Source organism: Leuresthes tenuis, unplaced genomic scaffold, assembly GCF_036924035.1.
Source record: "Leuresthes tenuis unplaced genomic scaffold, fLeuTen1.0.hap1 SCAF_23, whole genome shotgun sequence".
In the NCBI taxonomy this organism is placed as follows: domain Eukaryota; kingdom Metazoa; phylum Chordata; class Actinopteri; order Atheriniformes; family Atherinopsidae; genus Leuresthes; species Leuresthes tenuis.
Genome location: NW_027325377.1, coordinates 21,156,755 through 21,179,179, shown reverse-complemented (window position 1 = coordinate 21,179,179; position 22,425 = coordinate 21,156,755). Strand labels below are relative to the sequence as shown.

At 39.1% G+C, this 22,425-nt stretch overlaps 1 protein-coding gene across 1 annotated transcript; it reads right to left on the bottom strand.

The window, feature by feature from the left end:
* Positions 1-14,732: 14,732 nt before the first annotated feature.
* Positions 14,733-21,553, bottom strand: LOC140282782 (uncharacterized). Its single transcript, XM_072377344.1, has 9 exons — positions 21,280-21,553; positions 19,827-20,286; positions 19,291-19,493; positions 19,104-19,205; positions 18,889-18,984; positions 18,648-18,758; positions 18,305-18,475; positions 17,186-17,477; positions 14,733-17,058 (listed from the first exon to the last, which is right to left on the bottom strand). Exons 2-9 carry the CDS (start codon positions 20,197-20,199, stop codon positions 16,148-16,150), a joined length of 2,259 nt encoding a protein of 752 aa, XP_072233445.1. The 5' UTR covers positions 20,200-20,286; positions 21,280-21,553; the 3' UTR covers positions 14,733-16,147.
* Between the last annotated feature and the right edge of the window lie 872 nt (positions 21,554-22,425).

Here is a 22,425-nt window from a genome sequence, read left to right as displayed (position 1 = left end):
AATATAGCTTACACACAGAGGAATTTTCTGAATCTGGTAATGCCTGCAGTACAAATTCATCTGCTGCATAGAAACACACATCATCAAACACAGAGATAAAAAAAGACAGATTGTGGCCTTATGAACTTGTGGGTGGCATCTGTAGCATGAATGACTCTTTTTTTTTTTTTTACTTTTCTTTCCTTATATCCTTCCTCCTAAAAATCTACTTTTTCCTTCATCGTACTTTCTGCTTCCTGGGGATCATGTTCTACTCAACTTTTCCTTCCAGCTGAGAGAACTACCCCCTCCCTTTATGCCTACATGAAGTCCTCTTTTAGTACTACTCTTTCATCCTTCCCACTTTTTCCTTCCTCCTGTGAGATTGCTGTTGTGTCTTATGGCTTTTTATTCCTACGTGATGATAGATGGGTTCATGTAGGAGTAGAAGCCACTAAACACGCAGTGAGAGCTCAACACGCTGGCCAACACATGCAGAGAGCTTCCTGTGGATATGACAGCTGCCATGTTCACATCAATGTCCTGCCAATTATCCAGAATGTACACACTGTGCAAATATAGTACAGGGTGATCACTGAAGAAAGGGGTTATTTTATAGACCAGAATACATATGAAAAATGTAAACTTATGCTATTAATTTGGTAATATTCCTGACTAAATAACTGGTTTCAATACAGTAGGGCAGAGTACACATTAAGTTTGGGCTGACAAATCAATCTCACCAAACCTTCAGATGTGAACAGACCTACTTTTCCCACCTGCATGCTGGCTGTATGTGTCCTGAATTTCAAACTCATTCCTTCATTCCTCTACCCTTGGGTCACTGTACAAAACTGGAGCTGGAGAGTTCTCAAAATAGAGATAGAGAGGAAACAGAGGATACCACTATAAAAGATGAAACAACTTGCACAGGTAGGTCATCAGTGTTTGATAATGTAAAAAATCTGCTCTCTGTTGCCATCACCATAAGTCTACGCAGGATCTTGTTACAGTCTACTGTACAACACTTGTATTTATCAATGTAAAAGTAGACATAATATGCCCTTTCTTCACAAGTTCACCCAATTTATTGAGGTTTTAATGAAATATGTGTGACATGCTTTACTCCAAACTTTACACCTTCATTCACATCCGCCTGTTTTAGGGCATGGAGTGACCCACTTGACTCTCTCCACTCTCCACTTATGCAAGGCCTAACTCTTTTGAGATTGGTAGTACTCAATAACCCTCGAAGAACATTATTGCTGTATGACAGAGCACACAGTATACAGCCTGCAATCTCACACACAGCACACCCAGCTCAGGCTATCACACACCTAAATGGTAAAGAAAATACTTGACTGCCAATTTTATTCTCACTTATGTTTTCCTTGTCTGCAGTTGAGTCGCACAAAACTGGTTCTGATTTCTCAGTTCAGTGAACAGTCTTGTCTGGAGTCAAGCACTGAATTGGCCCTGGTTATTAAACCACCTAATATAACGGCCTCTTGGATAGTTGATAGACCACCCAGAAATCACGTCATTATTCCTCTGTTACACACAGGTTCAATAAACCCTGGGTTTAACTGTTGGCCCATTCCCTTGTGTTTTAAGTTTTTAAAAGGTAATGTTAAGAACTGTTCCTCATATGGACACGTTCTGTATTGACAGGTGCTAATGTAGTGCTGCGTTCATTGACAAATGGAAAATAGATTAATTGGGAAAAACTTTTATGAGGAAACAAGAAATTCAACACCAAAAAAATGTCCGATTTCCTAGTTAGGAGATTTTTAACTCATTCTCATTCAGAAATCTTCATCAATACCCTGAGTGACCACAGGGGTGTAATCAATAAAAGAAGAAAACAAATCCATGATCTAAAGATGAATTCATGCTCTCCGTGTCCATGTGTTAACAAGTGGATGTGTGGGACCATGAGATATATACATTTTGTTATCTGCCAAAGTCCTGGAGGGATGGTGCTGACATCCACATCAAGCTAAGAATTACAATTTCTACTGTCTGTACTTGAGATACATATATTTTAGTTGCTGAATTTGCTACCTTACTGAATTGTGATTTACTGCCATTAATTACTGTTTTTAGAGCCCAATATCTGCTTCACTGTGTTGGTTAGACCCTGCAGATGATAAAGACAAAGTTTAAGAAAGTTTAAAGACACAAATCCTAAAATTACAGTGTGACTAGTAGAATAGTAGTTCTTGTCAAGTACTTGAAGTGTCTTATTTCTGTCGATCAACTTCAGTTTCTACAGTCTCTACTGTAAAAAGAGATTTTTTTTCTGCATCAGCAAACTAATTTGAATGGTTAGTGTTGCTTCAGAACAAAATGGAAGCCAGAGGGTTCCATTTTGGTTCTTTGAAAATAACCCTGCCTCCAAAAATATGGGATATTTTTGGATGAAACGTGACTAAACCCTGGAGTCATCACACTCTAATGTGGAAACCTTGATTTGGACTATAGTTTTAGTTTGCACAAACAAAATAAAAGATAACCAAAGTATTGGAAGATTTAAAGTTTGGCTAACCAACAATTCAAAATAAATATCAGGGGATTATCAAAGTAATAAAAGCCTGGTTCTTGATGTAATCTGAAGGAGAGCCAGAAGACCATATCAAGAAATTTATTGAGTAGTTAAAACATTTCACTTAAAGCGACAAAAGTTGCCTTGCTTTTATAGGAAAATGGTCATGGGCTTTCCAAAGCAGCAGGAATCTTTGTCTGAGAACCCAAAAGAACCCCAAAAAACATTAAACTAATTTACTATCAGAATCTTTTTAGTGTTCATTCTGTATTTAGATAGCAATGCAAATTTTAATCAGTTATTCCTGTTACGTTAGCCAACAGCTGTAAATCTTCAAGCCTGGAAACTGTAACTCTACTGAGTGCAAAACCATTTCATTTTACTCCTAAATTATGTCCACACTTTGGCCAGCTAATAATGGTATTTATATGAGCAGTAACTTTCTGCCTGAGTTGAACTGAGTGTCAACTAATTAAGCAAGATATTCAAATTATGCTGCTGGTAGGTTCATTTGGGTGCTGTGGGGTTTGAGTTTAAATGTCAACTCTCTGTTTGTATTTGCTGTGAAATAAGCTGCTGGCCCTCTCATTTGAGCAGAATCTGAATGAAGCTTAAACAGGCTCAAATCAAAAACTGAATTATTAATCCCTAGATATTACAAGACTCTGACATGTGTGAGGGACATTGCTTCTGCTATGATAAGAGGGGGATAACGATTCAAGATGAAACAGAAATAGATTAGGTGTGTGTAGAGTGTAATGGTCTTATATTCAGTGGGAGGGTTGGGAAGTTTCTTTCGCTTGCAATTAACGTGCAGCTTGCAGTTATTAGTAATTTATTTTTCAGGTTCACACTCCTACGCAAGCTTTTTTTCCCTTTTCTATCAAGTCATGAGGGGGTCTGACAGAATAGTTGCACAGGTGAGACACATTAAAGGAGGCTGAGGCAGGACTCGATTTTAAACCAGTGGGGGTCCATGGGAATCCAAAGGTGGGAATCAACCTCCATAGCATCTATGGGAAAGAGCTTGCATTATTCAAAACATCACAGACATGTGATGGGGAAGTTGTGTTTGAATAGACTGCTCACATCCTCTATCTTGCTCAAGGGTGTGTTGCTTGGTTATGATCCGACTGTGCTGTAAACCTCACATTTCGAAAATGTCAAAATGATGAGTGAAATAAGACAGCACAGCCTCATTTTCATTTTGACAACAGTGCATTTTTTCAAATTATGGCTTTCATGACTCGCCGAGTTATGATCAAACTATACAAGGTCACACAATCTTCAAGTCCAGGTAAAAACATGAAAATCATCAACACTGGTGTAATAGGATTTTCCTCTGACAGCTGCAATATTGTAGCGTGTTAGTGTACAGTAGGTTTAATGTATGAGTGTTGTTCTACTTTATCTACACCCCCCTCAGGCTACACTTTGATTTTCTTGCAATAAATAATGCTCTTTTGTCTTCTGTGCTTCATTTGTTCCCTGTTGTAATCTCACTGCTGCTCAATAAATAATGAATCTCGCTAGTTCTACCTGCTGCATATCTCTTGTTTCATTTGTCTATCAAACAATTTTATCTTTTGTTTCAAAATAGCACACATGCACACCTGAAATCTACACTCAAAACACATCAGACTGAACGGGACTTTTCTTGCGATATGAGCAGTTTAACTCAGATCTCAATGGATTTGACAAAAAAGGCAAGGCAAAGTTGCCACCAGAGACAGAGTATGTGAACAGCATGGAAACAGCAAAGACAGAATACAGCAGTAAAGACCAAAAGTATTATTAATAATAGCACATTTAGCTGTATGTATGCTTTAGTAAGTGGTTTGGGGGTAAGCAAACAGACACGAGATGTTCAAACGCCTAAAAGCTATTTAATCTGCCTTTTGCTGTACAAATTCAAAAAGTTTTTTATTGTGTCAAGCCACAAATTTGCAATAAAAAAATAACACAAATACATTAAAAGATAAAGACAAAGACTCGATTCACATCAGGCAAACTGAAAGATTATTGAGGTTTAACTCTAATGCAGAGGATAACTTGCAGAGCCACTGTGAGATTCTTTAACTTTATTTTCTCAGTGATTTGGGGCAGCGAAGCTCGCCTACACACCTCAGCTGCCTGTTGTCTTGGGGAATCACGTCAGCCATCTTTTTCTGATGAAATCAGAGGAAATTCACAAGCTGCCTAAGGCAGACCACACACCCTTTCTTTCCTTCAGCTTCTCTGTTCACAAACTGTCAATGATAGGCCTCTCCTTTGAGCACTGGCACCACTCTTCATTCCAATTAGTGAAAGCTCCCCTTGTTTGTCGATGTGCAGGCGGTAATTAGATAATCCCTGAAATTTGGGAGAGTGCACAAAAGGGAATCTGCAATTAAAACACAAAGTCTGTCAAATATTGACACAGATGAGTCCTGCAGAGTACAGATATGGAACATGAGCCAACATTGTTGGGCAGGTTTTTAGAATTGCTTATATTTATGCACTAGGATAAAATATGACATTGCTGTCTTAAAGTTTAGCCTCAGGACTAAAATGAATGAAAAATCTAAATCTTCCTAATTTTAGCCTTTTGAGCCTTGGAGTTTACAACGAGTGCTGCTATAAGGCTGTACTACAATCTGCTAAATATGTCATTTTTCATCATTACACACACACAATCTACAGTCGTAGTCCCTCTGTCAAACACTCATGCACTTAAAAAACCAAAACCACTAAAACAAATACTACATCCTTTCTTTATTGGTTAGTAGTTGGTGGGAGAAGCACGGCTGATAGACCAAAATGTACAAGTGAGAGTTGCCTGGAATGTCCAGAGGACGTTAATCCTAGTGACTTAGGTAAAACCGATTCTAATTGCTTAAAATTACCAGCTACACTAAGTGTATCAAAGTTGGGCATGTCATCAGCTTTGAAGGTATTTAGACATTATCAAAAGTGTGGGAGAAATTTAATGTTGACTTTACCAGTTATCAACAGTACTATTCATCCTGAGGAGAGAATACCTATGTGCCCCAGGTTTTAATCTGTCTGATGCACCAAATGATGTCTTCCACAGTACCGTCAGAGAAGTTGTTATTGTGAACATAATGAAAGGACCAGAAACTTTCCAAAACTACTTGGCAGGCTATTGGCTGTACCATCTGCCTATTACCATCCTCAGAGGCAAGAGATCAAAGTGGGAAACTACTCACCGATTACCATTAACATGGTACTGCGCAGTGCCTTGTTGTTTCCGCCTGCTGGGGAGAAAAAGGCTTCAAAGCTACAGTGGGAAGAAACCAGAGCTAACTTATGATCAGAGCTGCTGAACTTAAAAACTGAGCCTTCATGGAGACATGAGAACAGACAGAGAATAAGATGTCAGGCACCGACAAGAGGACTGGCTTACCTGTGAGATCTTTACACAGGTAGAGTAAGCATTTTTGTCATTTTTCAAACTGTTAAAAATTGTCGGGTTCGATAATAATCATGATAGCACAATATGCAAGTATTTTTCTTCAGGGGATTCAGTTGGTACCTTTGGGAGATGGGCCAGAGAGATAACGGAAAGCACCCTTAATTGCATTGTGTAGCACTTGTTCTCCTCTCCAGTGGGCGGGTACATGAGAGTCTGACACACTTCAATCTGTCTCTATCACAGCAACACTTTAGCAGGTACATCAAACTCTTTCTAAAGCTTCAAGTAGAGGAAAAAGCTTTCCCATCCAGGAAAGCCTTCAGTGTGGATCTGCTCTTCTTTAAGTAAAGAAAATCTTGAAGGTTTGTGATTGTAATTTTGTAATATTCCAGCTGTTACGCAAGGCAACAATATTTCAACAATTTATCTAATTCTCTTGGAACTATTTCCACTCACATCTCCAAAGTTCGCCTCATGTTGACACTGCAGGAACAGACTGGAGAGGAAATGAAAATGAGTCGAGCAGCCACAATATTATGACCACTGTCAGGTAAAGTAAGTAACATTGCTCATCTTGTTACTACGCAATGTTCTGCTGGGAAAACTTGCTTCCTAGTATTCACATAGTTGATACTTTGCCACCTACCTGGTGGTGTTGCCTCCCGTTATGACAACAAAGCTCTCCTACAGTAGCAGCAGCAAGCACTGGGCCCCACAAAAACAGCTTAAAAAATACAATAAGGTGCAGGCCTACAAACTCAATAGATGCTAATTTGATAGAATCAGTGGGAAGCAAGCCCACTTCATCCCTCAACTCACAGGGTCCAAATTAACATTGCTATCATGCTGGTACCAGACAATCCATGACACCCTCAGAAGTTCCTCTTTGTCCACATCCTTACTGGTCACAGCTCTTATGGCGACATGAGAAGGAACTTCTCGCAGGTGGCTCTAATGACATGGATAATCAGTGTATGTCCAAAGTCCAGCTGTTCAGATAAATTCTTTAGTAACTTGAAACATCTGTTTCAATAAATGAAGAAGACAAATGTGGTCAGCTTACCAGTGAACAGCATGTTGTAAACCTTGTTTTGAAGCCCATAAATATAAAAAATATGTCAGTTTTCACAGGTGCACATGATCTTCCCACAATGTGACCTGTGGACATCTCATTGTGATAGCAGCATGCTCACTTCCAGTTAGTTCCAGTTTTTCTTTTAACATCTCAGTGAAACCCATCACATTGAGACGGCTCCTGTTAGGGTCCACTTAATGAGAATGTAGCGTCAGCGTGCTGCCTGCAATTACAGTGTTTAGGACTTTTTAATGGTATGTTAATGGCTTGGCTGTATTACCTCTCAGATGCCCAAACAACATCAAATACCATGTGGATGATTAATCCTGTATCCACGAAAAACAGCCAATTAGAAGCAAAATGTTTGAATCGAGATATTACAACAAATTTTGTGCAAAATGCACATGAGAAAATGTTCTGTAATCAATTTATCTGCATTTTATCTGATTATCTATTATATTTCAGATATAAGGACTGTACTGTAATTCAGTATAACTTCAAAACAGTTTTGTCACCCTACTCAAGGGTAAAATGCTACAACACACAGCTGTTCAGTCAGTGTGATGCCGGTCAAACATGTACCCTTTCAGTTACATGAAGCTCCTTCTAACCAGCAAGCCGCCCTGCCGACTCATTGCAGCTGCTGTTTGAATCTAACATCTCATGCAACTACCACTAATTATGTCTTCTCTGTTGCTGCTTTTCTACACATAACCACAAGAAAGATCTCAACATAATAAGTTATAGTCAAATTAAGATGGAGTATCGTTAAACCAACAACATCCTCTTCAGTTTCTGAATCGTAGTACTCTAAATCATATTTCTAAATATTCTTTCATAACCAAAACAGCTTTCAGTCCTGCACATTACCGGGGTGTCATTCACAATCTGTGATTCATTTCCAACAACTCCCAACACAACGTCGCTCTTGTCAGCACATGATTGCTGTTGATGCATAAGATCACAGGGTGATGGTTATTTTTAATGTGCAACATCTGAAATCCAATTCTGGAGGGGGGAATTTATTTTAAAGACAAAGTACCATCAAGTCCGTAGAGGAGGGTAGAAACTATTTACAAAAACACACACAGCACGCACACACAAGTTGTGTATGAGGAGAAACAACAGACAGGAGGTACATTTTCTCTTGCACTGTACTTAATCAGAGTTCTGAGTTGTTGACACGGGCATAGTTCTTGGTTAGTTTCTATTCCAGCAGAGGATGAAGTTAATTAAAAAATCTAAATGAAGTGCCTCCACTACAGTTCCAGTTCTCTTTGGTATGAAGTTTCTTAAACTTTACTGGAAGAAAACAATATGAATCTTCTAAAAGAATTTCCCAAGTCTGTGGCTTCGATGGAGGTGATAGAGGCTGTTGGTCCAAAATGTCTCAAATTCTGAGGCTGAGAATCAGTGGTTACAGAAGCCATGTGTCATACTGGGCCACGCGGGACTTTATAGTGCCTGTTGATGAGGATGGGTTTTTTTGTCTTTAGCCCATTTTACACGTCAGAAAACAAGTGTTTGTGTCTGTCTTCTGAGTGCAATGGAAAAGTGTAAAACATATTCAGTCCTGCAGTAGTTGCATGTATTCATCAACTCCCACTAATTTTAAAGGTACTGGGTTGCAGTGTGAGTGTGCAGAGCTAGCTTTTTCTTTACAGAAGCACATTTAACAATAGAAATGTCTCAGATGAAAGCTCTGAAAGTAATCTCGTGGACAGAGATGACATTAACTGACAGCTCACTCTCAGTCCTGCTTTGTGAGCAGATTTTCACAATCCAGTCAAAAATAATAAGCCACCTAAATTATCTCAGAAGGTTGGTATTATCAGAAATTGAGATCCATCGTAGCCTAAAGGATATAGTCCAATTCCATCCCTTCATGTTGTTGTAGCTTGCAAGCTTGTCTCGTGGGAGATTTTTGTGGACATAACTCCAGTTTAAGTATGCTGTAGCACTCGTGTACTTGCGTTTAAACACAGAAACAGTGTGATGGTCTGACTGTTTGTTTCCTGCTGCAACCAGCAAAAATCACCAACCAATAGTTGTGTTAAAAGCCATCTCTCCACCTACAGTAGACAGAAATTTCACAACCCTGTTTTAAAGCACACATTTCTGAATTACATGATTTTTCCAAATTCAGACAAAGTGTCTTCTGAGCCTCCAAACATTCCAAGGTCCTGGGAAAAGTTGCTGATGTGGTAATTTGGTTATATTATAGGAGGTGAAAACCTTGGAAAATTATTTGCATCGTACATTTATATAAATCCCTGATCTGTTTACATTGTGACCTCAGTTTTAAAAGAGGCACATTAAACCTACTTTAATTAGATGTTGTAAAACGATAAAAGTTTAACCTTTCCCCAGTTTTCATTCAAATACAGATATGTTATAGCTCCTGCACAATACTTTTAGACCCATATCTCCCACAATAGGTTTTCTATATATTGGTTAACTTAGCCTTTCTATATTAAACTGTAAACACCGTATATTTTAACATGTGTCATATTAATGAGCGCTGTGCAGTGAGGGCAGACTACTTATACAGCTTAATGTGTTATTAAACTCCTTGGAGATATATTATTATAGTCAAACTACCAACAATTTTAGAGTTGGTAAAGCAGTCTTTCCTACATGTCCATTCAGTGGCTGTTCTGGAGCTTGTTTTATTTTAGATAATCATCATAAGCCAAAAAATGCTCAGTTGCAGAAGAAGTTAACATTTTAAGAAAATGTTCCGATAAAAATATCCAATACAAGCTCATCCATGAGGAAAACATTTTATTTGTGTATCAATTGTGTGCAATATGTATGACATATAATTACAAAGATTTTTCCTTGGTCTAACAGCAACATCTTTTATGCATGAATTGCAAATATAATAGTGTTTCTGGTAAGTGTTGGAAATTAGTGGTAATCACAGCAGCTATTTGAATGCAGTCATGTGTTTGACTGTTATATTACAATGTGTATGACCACTAATACTTGTAGCTGCAATAATAATCATCATTCTGTCCACCATGAATGCCTTTCTGAGTGTCAGGCAAGTTTGTGTTTTAAGCTTTATTCCCGTCTGTCTTTTGTCAGCCCTCATCAGCAGGCGAGGAAAAAGGTGGGGGGTGGGCTAAGGAGGGCTCATCCAAGGCAAAGAGGGGAGCCAAAAGAAAGCAGCATCCTTATCAAAGGCCTGGGTGCTGAACCTCAGTTAAAAATAGAAACTGAGGGAGATTGGCATCGATTTCTGCAGGCGTTGCCTGCCCGATTGACAGCAGCACCGCAACATCAGGCTGTTGAGCCATCGAGGGAATCCGCCAGACTGCCTATGATGAGATGAGATGAGAAGATAACTTCTGACAAGCCCTCCACCCGCCACCCATCTCTAATCACCATCTCCACACACACACAAACATGCACACAAGGAGAGAAAAAGTAATTACACACACGCACACACACACGAGGAAATACACATTTGCTACCCCGTGAGCAAGTAATGGGACTTTGGCTGGCTGAGCATCCACCTGTCCGGTCTCTCCTGCCAAGTCAAAGCTCACGTGCTCACGTGCTCACGCACATACAAAATACCTCTGGAAGTCCCTCCACAACCGCCAGCCACCGTCCTTGAGGGTTATCTCACTAAATTATCTTCCACCAGTAAATACTGCCTAATATCCATGAGGCATCCCGAGTGGGGATGTCAGTGACCTTTGTTTTACTGCTGTAACTGAACCACACAAAGTGATTATTGTCATTACACTGTCTGGTTTAGTGCACCTAATTGTTATTCATTTCCTTGTGGTATTAACATTAATTCAGTCAAGCAAATGCACTCAGCAACCTTTTAGCAATAGTATAGAGATGATGAAAATCTTCTTCCAGACGTTATCTTCAAAGGACTAGTTTGTCATTTTAGGATTTCACCCTCATGATTGTTCATCGTGTGGCTGCAGCCAGCAGCCATTTAGTTTAGAGCACAGACCTGTGTCTATGTTGCATCTAATTTCCAAACAAAAACCTAATGAAAAGCTTAAAGCCATCAGTGTTCTATTTTCATACAATACTTAAAACTGTGCTAAACTATATTCACAGTCTGTATAAGCTAAGCTAAGCTAATTGACCTCAGGCAAAAGCTTTCTACTACTCCCTTCATGTATATGTTTCACAAAATCACAACCTTTTCCTTTGACATGTAGTCCATTCTTCAACATTCAAATGTTTCACAAAGGTTTGTTTGATTGTCTTCGCAGATTTTAATAGATTTTTTTCCCTTTTATTCTAAATTCCCCTAATTTAGTTTAGTAAATAATACAGTTTCTACCTCCCTTTACAATCAAATAACAATGTTCTTTGACAAGAATTGTCATGTCTTAACAAAAAAGGGTTGAAATTTACTAGATCCTTTTGGTTTAGGTGGTATAACAGTGATCACATTTCTATAAAATTAAACTAAAATCTGTTGACAAATCAATTAAATGAAAGTGGCAGCAGCTGAGGGTAACAGAGGGAACTATTTATGAACACTGAACCTACTTTGGATGGACTGTGCTCCAGGGGGCTAATTCCTAAACTACAAGAGCTAAAAATGGTTTGTATATTGACAAGAGGAACACAGAAATAAAGATTTGTCACCAGAAAACCAAACGTTTTCTTAAACTGAAAGACATATCAATGAACATATCTGAATGGAATTAAATTAAATTAGATTAATTAGCATAACCGTCACCTTAGAGAGGTAGAGTCTCTCAAACACAGGATTTCAGAGACTTTAAATTCCATACATACTTTCATTAAAGCATTTAAAGAATCTGGAGACATCTCTGTGCAAAAAGTGCATGGTCAACAATTTTGGAGGGCCATGATCTTCAAGACCTCAGGCAGCACTGCATGAAAAACAGACATGAAATCACTGCATGGGCTCAGGAATACTGGTTGTGAGCACAGTTCACTCTTCCATTTATTAATGCTGGGTAAAGCTCTTTCATGCGAAGAAGAAGCTATTTATGAGCATGATCCTCAACGGGCACCATCTTCTCTGGACTAAAGCTTGCGTAAAACGAGCTAAAGCAAAGTGGAAAAAGGTTCAGTGATCAGATCAATCCAAATTTAGAATTTTTTAAAATCAAAAATGCTGCTTCCTTCAGACTAAATAGGAGACGGACCATCCAGCTATTTATCAGGGCACAGTAAAAAAAAAGTCTGCATCTCTGATGGTATAGGACTGCATTAGTGTCTATGAAATTGGAAAAGCTTCATCAATACTGAAAGGCAAATAGGCCTTGTATACTTCATCAAGTCACTGGACTTCTTCCCATGATTAGGTGATTTTCAGTAATGTGTCAACCTGTCACCGCCCGCATGTTCAGTGCCAGTTAAAAATGCCTGAGAGACAAAAACTCTGGGCTCCTCCTAATTAGAAACTCATTGAAATTTATGAGAGCCATCAGGGATGTTTTTAACTGACTGAATTTCCTTCAAGGCCCTTTGTAAAATGAGTTTGCCCTTGTTTATAAGTAAAATAGCTCGGTGCATGTCTCCCTCTGGTGGTAAAAATTGTACATTTGAAAAAGGAATCAAAACGAGCAACTCTCCATCTGTGTGATTGGAAAATAGAAGGACAAAAACTTCTAAATATTATTTGTGAGTGTTAGGGGATGGTGAAGTCATTCTAATCTCAGATAATTCAATAAAATCCTATTCAGTCTGAGAAATGATACCAGATATTTTTTCTTTCTAAGGTCTAAAGGGAGACTTTCTAAAATGAATCTACAAAAAACTGACAGATGACTCAATAAGGTCAACGTCAATTGTGACTTATTTTGATGTAGCTTCATAGTGTAAGTGAAGAGGATCAGTGTGTCGCAATTTATTAAATGATTACCAGTTTCCCTGGTAAAATAGTTATTACATTAACATACAAATCGTAATTATGACTAAAAATACATACAGGCATGCATTTGTCACCTCACTAATTATTCTATTAACCATCTAGTTAATGGGAATGAAATACTTATGCAACACACACAGAGTAAAAGTCTGCCCCTCATGTGTTGTATAGGGTGTAAAGTGTCACATGGTGTCTACTGACACGGTTACAGTATGTTCTTACTTGTGTTTTGTAAATGTTCCATGTTCTAAAAAAGTTCAAATGAATAAAAATTGATAGTTCTAAAAAACCTTGCTTCATTTGTACATTTGTTGAATGTTTTCCACTTTTTCTTTTTTTTTATCACATTTTATTGAAAAAAAGAATAGCACTTTGTTACATAAATGTTATCTAACAAAGGTAATATTAATCATGTATGCTGTTTATATTGCTTATATTTATATTACAGCAAACATCTATAGAGTATTTTAACATAAAATTGTTTGATTGTGTTGAATTAAAAACCCCAAAATGCAGTGGGTCCACCAGACCCATAAACATTGCCAGAGTAACAAAAACATGAACAGAACACAAGCGTTATAAATGTTTTATTAAAACATATGCATCTGGTCCAGTCAAGCAGACTTCATTGATTTGCAAGTCCTTCACGAAGTGAAATGATTAATCCAACTTGGCTACAACTTTCTAAGCAGCTTTATTATTTTCATGAAATCATACCAACCATAACTGATTCGATTGTTTCGTGAAAACGTTTGTGGACGGTGTTGATATCATTAAGAACTGAGTCTGTGAATTTCTAAAGACAAATTCAAACATGTTTTTTAAAAAGGAAAAGGGTGTTCCCTTAATAATGACAGTGAGTTTTATTTTTACATTTTTAATGCAAAAGTGTGAATTTTCAGTGGTCAAATTGTTCAGATTTGTTATAGACTTTTTATACATGTGAAATAAATTGAGTCTGTGTGAACTGTGCATGATCTCTGTTGGGTGGTAAATGCATTTAGTTTTCTCAGACCTCTGGTCCACCTGTTTTTTATCAGAGCAAACCATTTGCAGGTCTTGCTGGGACTGGGGGATCCGCACTGAGAGACGCATGTGGCTTGAAATGGGTCTGTCTGATGGGTAGTAAACATGCATGCTGGATTGTCTTCCCAGGCCTCTGTGCTGCTGTGCTGCACTTGTTACTGAGCCAATTGATTCTGTTGGTTGTGGGGTCAGCGGTGTACGTGGTTTGAATCAGGTCTCTGTGAACTGTACCTTCTTTAGGATTGGCAGAAAGGGTACAGGCTCATTTGTTTTTTTGTTGAGTCTTACTGTGGATTGGTGGCAACCATATGTTTTCTGACAATTGCTTTGAACACCAGATGGCAGGCAGAGGTTGTGGTGGACACACTTTATGGATGATCCCTGCTATGGTCTGTGACAAGTGTTGGGCCTCACTGCAAGGGGTCTGGAGTCACTCTTCTCCATGCTTTTTCGCTTTATTGTCCTTTAGTTGTACAGTGCAGTTTTATATTCCTTTAAACATCAGACTTTGTATAAATTTACCTTCGGCCTCATATTTACTAATCTCTTGAACAATTTCATTCACTCTCCTAATTCCAGGCACATCATTATATGGGAGGGGCTCCATGGGTACAGTTGGTATTGTGTCTATGTAATGTTTTAAGCAAGGTAGTCTGAACAGACACCAATGAATAAGGAATATCAGTAGATGGTATTGGAAAGGTTTCGACTGAACTAGGACTTGAACCCAAATGCACGACTCAGAGGACAAAGTACAAGTAAACAATCTTTAATGATAAAGTATAAATGGAAAATCACTCTTTCTAGGAAAACAAAATAACATTAGGCAAGACTAGGGAAAGACTAGGCAAAGAATACAAAACCTGATTCGAGATTAAACGTGGCATGGACTGGCGTATTTTCTCTGACTAAATAAGTCAAGACAGACTGGCACAGGATATATACCCACACACAAGGACGTGGGAAACAGGTGGAAACCATCAGGGCGGGGCAGACAATCAGACCAAAGGGAAACACAAGGGGAAGGGGCAAGTTAGCTGAAACAAGAGTTAAATGCCAAAATAAAACAGGACGCCACGAAACAACAAAAACACAAGACAAAAACTAAACATAATTTAATGCGACTTCTTCGCAACACTGACCAACTCACAGTGGCAAGCCTGCCAAGACGCCATCAGAGGAGGTGACTGCAGTGACACGGCATGTTTTTACAGTTTCAAATGGCCCATTATCTGCTTCTGTTTTGAATCCAAAATCTTGAATATCCCACAAATAAATCCTTCCAGTACTGTCACCAGCCACTAGTGTCTGATTCATCAGTTATCATGTAGGTAATAACTGCATTACTTTCCACCGCCTTAAACTTTCCTTTTAGCCCTCCTTTAGCTTTAACTGACCAGGCACTGGTGTAACCATCTGCTGAGATTAGCAGTGTGGCCGTTTCAATAGCAACCTACCTGGTCTTCAAAGATATAACAAAGGGGCGTACATTCTCTTCATTCTTCTCCTCTGTAGGATTAGACCGATCCAGTCCTTTGACTTCCTTTTTAGTAGGGATCACACCTGAGTGACCTTGCTCCATCAACAATGCCAGGTGTGTTCGGGGTCTCTCTCTGATTTTTAGATAATAAAGACCATGAGAAGAAAGCGCATCCCAGATGACAACATTTCCCTCATTAGATGCAGTAATCAAAGTTTGTTTGTGGATGTCCATGGAGCCTATTCTTTCTCGATGTTTTCTTCTCCTTCAATGTCCAGCCTAAAGATGATGTTGCATTTCTTTTCTGAAACAAATATTCTGTTGTCTCTACAGAGACTCGAAGGCTAAGCTAAATTTGCTGACTTTCTTTCATGAAGCTGTGCCTAACGAGTGCTGTGCTTGACCATGAGCTGACCAGTGAGTTTCCATATTGTTATTCAGGCAATAAAAGTCCAGTTCTGAAGCTGGAAGAGTGTCAGTCCTTAAAAAGACAACACAATGGTTACACAAAGAGCCTTTACACTAGAATTCGTATTCACACATTCACTCTTACAGCATTGCTTTTTATTTATACAATGTTACAGGCAACTCAGGGCTTTTTTTCTGTCACACATTCACACACCGATGGACGCGTCAGAAGGGACTGACCCCAGTAAGAGACATCAGAGGAACTTGTCCTGACATTGAAATAAACACTTAAGATTAAGTGTTCACGCTCACCTCCCTATAAAGTCTCTATAAACTCACGCAATCGTGTGCCTGATGTTCTTATGGACTTTGACATGTATTTTCAGGTTGGCCTTTTGGGAAAACATCTTGTTACAAGTTATACACTTAAAAGGTTTTTCTCCTGTGTGCGTTCTTATGTGTTTCTTCAGTCCTGTACTACAGAAAAATGATTTGTCACAATATGTGCAGCGATACAGCTTCTCCCCTGTATGGTACCTACGATGTTGGACCAGCTGTGAAGACTGGACAAAACGTTTTTTGCATATATCGCACTGGTAAGGCCGCTCCCCTGTGTGTTTACGTGTATGAACCAACAAAGCCCCAGAGCTATGAAAAGCCATACCACATGTGCTGCACAGGTATGGCTTATCGTTCAAATGCATCCTTATGTGCACAGTGCGAAGGGATGCCTGTCTGAACTTCTTGTTACATACAGGACACTCATATGGACGCTCATCGGTGTGAATGCGGATGTGGGACTTCAGGACTGGCTTTGTTAGGAACCTCTTGTCACAGTACGTACAGGCATATGGCCTCTCTCCACTGTGATGTAGAAGATGAACTTTAAGCAAGTACTTACTGTTAAATGACTTATTGCAATGACTGCAGACAAGGGGTGGGACGAAGTGCATGCGGAAATGTCGTGTCAAGTCTCTGCGGTATTTGTATGTCAAGTGGCACTCGGTGCACCTGAACAGCCGTACTGACGAATCAACGCCGCGGCGAGTTGTCAAAGCCAAGCGAGATTTAGATGACTTGCCGAAGTCCTGGCAGGGTTTTTCACTGGCTCGTTCAGCATTTTCAATTATTGAATCTGAGACATTGGCTGTGCCTCCTGACGAGGGTTGAACTGCGCTCTCTTCTTCAGTCTGATCCAGTTTAACAGTCACCCTGGTCGGGAGGAAGGCCGCTTCACCTGCCGTCCCTGGCAACAGAAAACAAGGGATTTTGTGATTTTACCCACACAGAATCAAAACATCAAGAGAAGATTTAGTCCTGATATTAGTGAGAGTAAACGCTTCAACAACAGTGGGAATCCAAACAATGCTCACCACCATCACTGGACGCACCAACATCTTCAGAACACGGAGAACAAGGGAGTGGTGACAGTCCATCGTCCTGCTCCCGAGAGTTTGGACTAACTGAACTGCTGTCAGCATCGTCATCACAAGAGACTGCTTTACTGCAGCCGTTTTCTGGATCCTTCTCTCGATCAGTATGATCTCCAGACCACACTAAAGTTTGTTTAGATGCAAGCGTGGAGAGAATAGTGTCCGATGTGAAGGTGAATTCACCTGAGAAACAAAAACGTTTGTTAGTGAAATGGTGAAAATCATTTAAACGCTACCACAGGACAAAGAATGATTAATAATCAGCAAAACCATCAAATTTGAGTTTTTGTTGCCACTCGTTCCCATCTTATACAAATCCTTTTGTTGTAGTCAAGTCCCTCTCTGCTAGAAATCAACCTTTTCACTTTGCTAACATGCCAATATGATGTTCTTTTTTGCTTTACAAGACATAAGAAGCAAAATAAGCCATCTGGACTGAGCTCTAGAAAGTTATAGAAGAAGCCATCACAAGCGAGACAGAGAATTAATTTAGTGTGTTTTGTAATTCCTGTAGTATCTCAGGAGCATCACCTACTGTTCAGGAAGAAAACTGCAGTTAAAACTGGAGCGTGCCTGGTGTCCTGGTATAAACAGTTATCGACCTGTGTTGATTGACATCACAATTTTCTCGCCCAATGAATGCAACAAGCATAATCACAGCTTAAGCAATTCCAGGCTGTGTCCGCCATTTCTCTGGGGAAGCACATTGTGTCTGTAACGTGTGTCTGCACCCAAAACGGTGCCCGAGAGCAGCTCCTGAGTCGCTGGCCAGTCATCTGACTGTCTCTCTATTCAGGGCAGAGAGTTGATGAGACAAGTGTAGTGAGCCTGTGATTCTACCTCTCAGTAAGTGAGAGTTATCAGCCCTGATGTTTGTTCTTAACTATATGAGTGCAGCAGAGTGAGTGTTGCTTATATAGAGCAGACTTTGATTAGATGCTAAGAGATGGAGATGTGGGTCGAGAAAATTCACATATCCATAGATCCCCAGTATTCATGGCAAAAACTTCCAATTATACAATTTTTTTTTAGAAAAACAGATCAGCTGTTTGGGGTTTAGGAATCGCTGCAGCAGCTGTAAAAATGAATCTGTATGAACATATTTTTACTTTTGGGCAACTTCTGCTGGTGCTGCTGCTGATACTGCGAAATTCTCTTCAGGTGTTCTTGATGTGGAAGAAACTGCTCCAACTCGTAGTCGCAGGAGGCAAAATCAAACATTGTGAAAACCTGCAAAAGATTTTTAAACACAGCAACACTCTTTACACCTCCAAACATCTGTATTTTTCATCCCAGACCGTTCTTTGATTCCTCAATCTATATTGATATATTTTTACCATAAACAGCTAAATATACACTAAGTTGCTCAAATTCAAAAGCTTAGAGATGATTTAGAAGATACCTGTGAAAAACTTGGTACAGGGACAAACTCCTCCAGTTGGTAGAGGATCTCCCACACTAAGATCTGCAGTGCAGTATCAAAACAAGCTCCATACTGAGCTGGGAAGACCTCCTTTTGACAAAGAAAATGCATCATATTCATCAAACATTAGCATACTGCACACGAGAATGTTCATTTCACAAATGAACATCTCTGGGTGCGTGTTCTGGTGACTTCAACTTATGAAAACAATGAAAGTAACCTTGAAGAAAGTTTCCTTTTCTGCCTGGTCTCTCAGTAATGTTTGAACCAGCTCCACAAAAGAAGACTTGGAGATCTCCACCTCTTCATTTTGATCCTGTGATGAGGCCAAGGAGAAGTGTTTTGGTTTGTTGCATTTTCTTGCTTTTAGGGTTAATTATAGCTGGGGCACCGGTGCTTGTTAAAGCCACCTCTGCTGAGGTCAACACTGCTTACCTCCTCATGCGCACGGTTTGTGCCGGTCTCCTTGAAACTTTTGAGATGATCCTGAAAAGCTTTACTGTCCTCTCTGTCCCACTTTAAAAATTCAAGAATTAACTGAAAAACACAAATTTACACCTTTACACTAGAGTTTGACAATAGCATTGGACGTACAGAAAAATGATGCATTACTCATGGTTACCCTTGCTCTCAGTCCAAGGATGAGCTGAGTCCTCTGTTTGTAGTCGAGAAGCTCAGGAGCCGTCTCTGTCACGAATGTGATGAAATCTACCAGCTTCCCATACTGGTCGACCTTTCTGTTCTGTGCAATCTGCCACATACATGCTGACATCAGCCGTAGTGGAGGAACCAGGAGGCGCAGGCATGATGGAGGCAGATGAGAATCTGACGACCGATGAAAGCGACACCACAAACGAGCACCATATTATTAACATATGCTTTTTCAATTGAAATGACACTGACAAAGTTATTTTTTTGCTCTTGGGCTCCCTGTAAAAACAAATCTGTTTGCACATGTGCAGACATGCACTTATAGATAAAATATGAAGAGTATACTCATATGTATAAGCAAATGTTTGTGTAAAAAAGAGGAAAAACTTCCCCACATAAATTCTTAGAGTCTTCATTTGATAATAAATGTAAATTGCCTACATTAAAAATAGCTGATTTTTATTCAAGGTATAGACTAAATGCTGACACCACCTGTATTTCTTATACCTCGTTCTGGTCTGCTTGCAGTCCTTTCAGATGAAGTGTCTCCAAGGTGCGCAGAAAGAAAGTTGGGTTCTGTCTCCCGGTGCTTTACAAAGTCTGAGAGCCAGCTCAAGAGGGAATGTATGTGGGGAAGAGAAGTATTCCCATCTACTTGAGCATCTTTATCCTGCAGCTTCTTCCTTGCCCTCACAAATCTGTCTCTTAAGGCTTTCCACCTGTTTCGACAAAACCATTCCTCTTTTCCCAGAGTCTGGGCAATTTCCCTCCACGAACTTTTGCACTTCTCTTGGTCTTTATAAAAACAAGCTGAAGGGTTGTACAGATGTGGGTAGCCTCTGACCTCCTTACAGAGTCTTTCATCAAATTTCCTGTCCATGTTCGAGACCACCTGGATAAATGAGTAAAAAACACTTTCAGGAAGCAGCAGTGGCCCCTCCACCCGATGTGCTGACCCCTTCAACAGCTGTACAACACACAAATGCACAGGCATAGTAAAGATAAGAACAATTTGTATTGTATAAATAAGCCATAAAAAATAAACATTTAATTCAGAAAAATTACCACACAACAGTGTGAAAACATGAAAACTGTTGATTCTTGTGGAGATAAACCTTACACTTAGGCTCCATAACGGAGGCGGTAGGCCTATTTTGAACGTGAACTTAACCACTGCATTTGCAGAAATATTTTCTCAAAATATATTCTTTTAATTTGTCAAATAAAAATTAAATTCTAATTCTTTCCCGATATCAGTTCAACAGAAAACATGAAATATCACAATATGCTGCCAAGATGTTTATTTTCGCTTTTTTTTCATCGTTAATCGGGTAGACTATAGGTCAGACTATGAAAACAGCGTATTTTTTTGTTGTGGTCCAGTAAAATATGACGATATGCTGCTCTGGATTCTTTTAATTTTTTCTCCATTTGATTTAAGCTTTTGATTTAAGCTTTTCTTTTGGCGCGATTGACGCGGACAGGAAGCTGGACTTCTGAAACGCAAAAATATCCGGTTGGTTTTCAAAACAAAACTGCTTTCTGCGACGCCTCTGACTCGCTCTCGGTAGATCAAAATCACAGCAAAATCAAAATGAACACGGGCCCTTTGTATTTTGGTTATTAATAATTACGATGTAATGGTGAAAATATTCTAGGTGAGGGGGATAAATTTTGTCCCCACCGAGGAAGAAAATAATTCCGCAGAGAGTAGGACATCCCCACCATCAAATCGCACCCTGTATATATTTAATATAATATAATATGATATAATATGATATAATGTAATATAATGTAATTTTGTCTAAATATATGTGAATGTTACAGTAGAGTTTTGTATTGATATTAAGTTTGACTATTATACTTAACTCACTTAGTTATCCTTTCTATATGTTACATCCAATGCTAAAAAGCTTCATCCTGAGTATTAAAGTGAATAAAACTGATAGGGATTACTTACATTTGCAGCTTTCAGCGGCGTGCAGGAACAACTTGGTCCGCTAATTTTTTTTATTTTTTTTTAGGGGGGGGGGGGTTAGAGACCGCACCGGCGCAATGCGTTATGGGAGAAAGTGTGTTTTTCCAAATCGGAACACCATCTGGCTATTTTCTGTATACTGCAAACTTTGCAAAAGTTCGTAGACTGCATACTACAATTTGGCAAAATGAGGACGGTCTAATGGTTCAGTATGCGGTTTCGAAAAGAGGATCTATCATCAAATTCCACCGCCATGTTGGTTTTCTAGCGCATGCGCACTTGGTTCCATTGCAGCGTGTCGAGGCAACGCGGACCTGCGTAGAGGTTTACGTACACTGTGCGTAACCTGTACACAAAAGCTCGTTCTAGGTATATCACAGATAATTAAAGTGAACACTGGCATCAGTGTTGGCGCTGTTAACTGTTACAGACAGTATCGTTGAAAGCTTGTAAATTTGGATTATAGGGTAATATTTATTGTTTAAGGATGGCTCTTCAACTCAATGAGCTCAAACAGTAATAATTTGGTTGCCCTGAAGGAAGTTAAGTTAAGTTAAATTTAATGTATAACATAAAATATTCTACATAACTAATTCTACATTCTATATATTTTTAAAGCCTCATTACTTAGGCCTAACAAAACACCACTACAACTACATTGTCTTCAGTTAAAAAGAAGAATGATAAAATAGTAACTTCAGCTATAAAATACTGCAAGATAACATAAAGCTGTATGTATTTAAGCCTCCTGGAATTATCCCTGACCTCATAACATGGTGATGTCTAATGTCAAGGCTGTTTTCAATCAATCAATATTTCAGTATGTTTAGGAAATTTAACTTCTATTGCTCACATAAGACATTCATGAATTATATGTATGAAGAGTTGAGAATTCCTTGAAATAAAGGCACATCAGAACGACTGGATGGATTGTGCTCCCTTCTTTCTTGTTACTGCTCTGATCCAGTTTTTCAGTCATGGCTTCCTTTGAACTTTCTGTACACCTGGGCAGGTGGAAAGCTGCTTCACTAGCAGTCCCTAACAAATGAAAAACAATGGATTTAGTTATGAATTCACGCCACAGAAACAAACGACCACAAGAATATTGAAACATGATATGATTCAGAG